This window comes from Nanorana parkeri, unplaced genomic scaffold (genome assembly GCF_000935625.1).
Source record: "Nanorana parkeri isolate BGI_ZX_2015 unplaced genomic scaffold, ASM93562v1 scaffold943, whole genome shotgun sequence".
NCBI lineage: Eukaryota > Metazoa > Chordata > Amphibia > Anura > Dicroglossidae > Nanorana > Nanorana parkeri.
Genome location: NW_017307211.1, coordinates 471,799 through 476,671, shown reverse-complemented (window position 1 = coordinate 476,671; position 4,873 = coordinate 471,799). Strand labels below are relative to the sequence as shown.

General features: G+C 43.7%; 1 protein-coding gene across 1 annotated transcript in view; it reads left to right on the top strand.

Annotated features, from left to right (window-relative positions):
* Nucleotides 1-4,873, top strand: part of SLC7A6 (solute carrier family 7 member 6) — a 36,300-nt gene extending 31,427 nt beyond the window's left edge. Inside the window, exons 8-10 of the mRNA XM_018566371.1 lie at nucleotides 2,010-2,159; nucleotides 3,617-3,800; nucleotides 4,726-4,873. Of these exons, the coding sequence (XP_018421873.1) occupies nucleotides 2,010-2,159; nucleotides 3,617-3,800; nucleotides 4,726-4,829 (438 nt within the window). The 3' untranslated portion in view covers nucleotides 4,830-4,873. The remainder of the gene's footprint in view (nucleotides 1-2,009; nucleotides 2,160-3,616; nucleotides 3,801-4,725) is intronic.

Here is a 4,873-nt window from a genome sequence, read left to right as displayed (position 1 = left end):
CTTCCTGACCAATTGGGAAGCCGGGCAGCGCGTCATTACACGCTGCCCGGCTTCCTGATAGAGGAAGTATCGGGCTAGGCATAGGAGCATTTGGGCGAGTACTCGCCCAAATACTCGATATCGGCACTGATAGCGATACTAGTATCGCTATCGGTGCATCACTAGTCAGCACGGTCACCTGAGTGCACTGAGTAACGAGTGCTCGCAATTTCTGAGTGAAATTCAAAATCCATAGCGCAGGGCTGCACTGGACGGCAGTATGAAGTACAGATAGTACACCCTTACCGGCGGAGGGGAAGGACTGTTCAGCAAAAGGTAAGTATAGTGGGGGGAGGGGGGAGGGCAGATTTGAGCTGGTAATTCAGTTTTGCCAAATTACTTGAGAAAAGGAACTTGCCCTTTAATGTACATTGTGCGTGTGGAGTGCGCGGCTGCCACACTATGGTACACAGTGGAATGGGGGCACACAATGTTTTGTAACACTTTTTTTATTTTAATTTTACCTTCTTTTTTTTAAATTAATTTTTTATTTTTTTTTAATCACAATTTTTTTTTTAGCACTTTGTTTTTTATTATCAACAAGCCCCTATGTAATATCATTCGGAGGTCACAGGCTCTTTCTATAAACCTGCCGTCCTATACAGAAGATACAGCACAGCATTGTATAACATTGATGAGATGGAATTGATTGTCTGTGTTCTCATCTATTATTTATATGTTGTCATACTGAACAAACCTTTACACTCATACTGGCTGCTTGAGGGCCAACACTTCCAGAAGCCTTAGTAATGCAAAATTCCTTCATGTTTTAAAGAAAATATGTGGTAGCCCTTGCTAAAATCTCATTTAAAAAATGCTAGTTGCCTGGCTGTAATGCTGTGCCAATAACTTTAGTTGTTTTCCTTTGCAGATTTTCATTTAAAAGGAGAAGTATTGGGAGAGTAAAATGTACTCTTCCCAATACTAAGCACCAGCATGGGACATTGCAGCTCTCGCATGACGGCTTTATAATGAAAAACTAAGCAATCACATAACCGCTGATAGCTCAGCTCCCGGTTTCCTCCCTGCAAAGAGCAATGGCTGTCAGTCACTGCTCCCTGCAGGGATCCCCACTCTGCTCTTCCAGCACTTACTGGAGAGACAGACAGGGGAGGGGGTGGGCACAGCTGGTTCTGGATCTAGAGAGGCAGAGGCAGCTGTCAATCAGGCATCCGGGTGGATCCTGACAACCTTGTCAGGATCCTTCTTGGCTGTAACACGGCTCTGTGCTGTCAGCATACAGCGTGCAGTAGCCCTCGATCCTAGTAAATGACCGAAAAGAGAAGTAAAGTCGAGAAAAAAGGTTTGGCTTTACTTCTCTTTTAAAGAGACCCAGTCATCAGGATGCATACTACTACTGCGTACTACACTTGCCTGTATGGCCTCCGGTGAATCCAATCTCTTCTGTCTTGCAGGGATAACATTTTGAGCTAGGATCTTTAGCAATAGATGCATGCCAGGTTTCTTAGATTCCTGCATATCCCAGCTGCATTAGTGTTTCCTGGAAGCTCTGAGGTATCAAACCTGACAGTGTCTCTTTAAGATTCCAAGAATCCTATACATGTCTATGGAATAGTCCAGGCTAGGGATGCACTGATTGCAAAACTGGTATCGGTACAGATACCGAGTATTTGGGTGAGTACTCGCCCAAATGCTCCCGACCCCGGAACTTCTGGTATCAGGAAGCCGGGCTGCGAGTCATTACATGAGGGTCATGAGGGAGCATGGGACTTTTGTTATCAATGAGTACCGAAAAAAAAATATCGGTACTCGTACTCCATGCCGAAAAAAACTCTATTGGTGCATCCCTAGTCCAGGCTAATGACATTTTGTTTACTCTTGTGGTTTTCAGCTTACCCCTAGTTGGGAAGAATTTTGTCTCTTGCTTATAATTTACTTTCATTCATCGGGTGGAATTGGGATTAATTAGAGTTGTGATCTATATCTAATGATGGTATTTGTTTTCACAGTGTGCTGCTACCCTTGTATACCTGTCCGTGAAAGACGTCTTCCAGCTTATAAATTACTACAGCTTCAGTTACTGGTTTTTTGTTGGATTGTCTATTGCTGGACAAATCTACCTGCGCTGGAAACGGCCTGACATGCCGAGACCTATTAAGGTAAGTGATACCACTATGATGTGGTCTATGATCCAGAAAGGAGGATAAAATGAAATACATCTTCTATTGATAGCATGAGTCCAAATATCTGTAGGATGTATTAGCTGCAGGCACGTTACAGCAATAGGAATTGTTGTCCTTTTTGGTTTTATAAGCCATAAGTGTGAATGTGATCCGCTGGAAGCCCAATTGTTTATTATTACATGGATGCAGCCAAGCTTCCTTATTGTTTTATTGCTGCAGGCTTTTATGGCCTCCTGTGCTGTCAGCATGCTGAATATCTGGACTGCTGTTCTCACATTGCCTGCAATAGAAGAGTTATTATACTTCCTTTTCCTGCCTTCCCCCAACCCATTCCAGTGCCAGAGCCTATGAAAGTCTCTTCGGCATTTCTCTCAGAAGTGTTGGATGCCTGTGTTCCCTCCACGCGCTGTAGTTCTGTCTTCCAACCCCTACATCAATGCTGTTGACACACGGGTCCGATGATGGATCCATGGCACATGGTGGGGGAGATTGGCATCTGACCCTTCTGGAAGTGTGGATTGCTGATCTGGCTTCCACAATCTGCAGCACTGGAACCGAGGCAAGGTAGGTAGGATACACCGGCCGTCAGAGAGGGGAGTATAAAAGCTTTTCTATTGCAGGGACTTTTTTAATCTGTATGTATTTTATACATGACAGAGAAGACCACACTATCCAACACAGCCCAAATTCCTAAAATCAGTTATGTTTAATCATGTTAATTAAAGGTGAAATTCATCAGGAATATTTGGCTGAAAACTAACAAATCTCACTACTCATTTATAGTGATCCCAGACACAAACACTAAGGGGCTGGTGTATAAATCTTCCACCCAGCGTAATGCTGGGCGAATACCGTTTGTGCGGCATTACCACCATTAGATGGAGCTAAGGAGCATAGGAAATTCCTACACCATCTACATCAAGTGGTGGAAAAGTGATGGATGTTTTAGACATTGGTCCCCCTAAGTGAGATTTTGTAGCTGCCACACATTTCTTCTGCTCTAGAATTCTAAATAATTTAAAGGGGTTGTTCAATCTTATCTAACAGCAAGGAGGGGGGTGCTGCTGCTTGCCTTATGTTCCACCTTTAGTACCACCTATTGGTGCATCTGAGATTGCTGTCCTTTTATCAGTTATGATGGCATTTCAGGAGTACCATTATTCCTGTTTGGACACATTTCAAAGCATTGTGACAGGGGAACAAAGGGGCCACAGACAACAGGGATGTCAGAATTGATATTCCCCCAAAGAGGGTAAATACTTCAGTCTAAATTCTAACATGCATTGTACAGATCTACAAATGTCTGGGTTGTGATTTGGATCTTTGTATCAGTGTTGCGCCTTGTGCTGCCTTATTAAATTACTTTTGATTTTTTTTTTTTTTTTTTTTTTTTTTGAGGAATGATTTTTCCAATATGTTCTTTCTCGTTTCAGCTCAGTCTCTTCTTTCCAATCACGTTCTGCTTATGTACATTGTTCCTCATCGCAGTCCCATTGTACAGTGATACTCTGAACTCTCTCATTGGAATAGGGATTGCTCTTTCTGGTGTTCCTGTCTATTTTATGGGAGTTTATCTTCCCGAGTCTAAGAGGCCACCATGCATTGGCAGGTTATTAGGTAAGTAACACTATTGCTTAGATGGAGGTGTTTCAGAAAGTGTGTTTTCATTATTTGCTGAACTGACATAGAGTATCTGGTTGGATTAGATGCCGCTTTCAGGACTTTGGACAATAAACACTCAAAATAATTCCTTAAAGAGTAACTGAACCCTGGAAGCTGTGCCCAAAAAGGCACATGCAAAGGACAAAGGACAGTTCTTGCCTGTGGTTTCATTGCAGCTGATCTTTAGCTATTACTGATTTACGATGCCTTGCTCTGCACTGTCTCTTTGACTGGAGGAGGCCATCTGGGTAGAGGCAGGGCTTTACTTCCTCATATCACAGCCTCCAGCAAGGAGGACAGTGAGCAGCACAGTGATGACATCACCAAATCCTGGCTAAGAGATGGCAAAACCCTAATCTTATACTGGAGATTTAGGCCTTGTTCACACCATATGCAGTGCGTTCTGGCCGGAACGCACTGCCTCGTATTGCTGCCTAGTGCTTGCAGCATTTTGATCGGACTGGACTGCAGGCACAATGTGCCTTGCGATCCCGTGCGGGGCGATCGCATTGCAGCCGGAGGGCGTGGCTACAGTGCCATTCACTTCAATGGCCCGCCACGCCCCCTCCTGCCTGACAAAAAGTGAGCCGGCCGCAATGCGAGGCAGTGTGTTCTGGCCAGAACGCACTGCATATGGTGTGAACGAGGCCTTACAGCTATAAGCTGTAGGCACAGGAGTGACTAGGTACATTCACATACATACCTTGTAAATTATTAGACAAGTGACAATATTACCCATGTCAGAAGAACTCAGCAGGAAAGTTACACATGGATCTGATTTGAAGATAAAGGTCATAGTAGATGGGTCATTGGAGAAGTTGGAGTCTTCTAAAGTTTGACTTGCTTGTTAACCTTTCATTTATCTACTCTTGCCTTTTAGCTTTCCTCACTAAATGGACCCAGCTGATTTTCAACTGTGTCTTGACGGAGATGGATCCACCAGAGGAGAAAAATCTAATCGTAAAATCAAAAAAGCCATTATGACATAGACCTGGGGAAAAAATCCATCTTTAGAGGGAAAAGGTGAT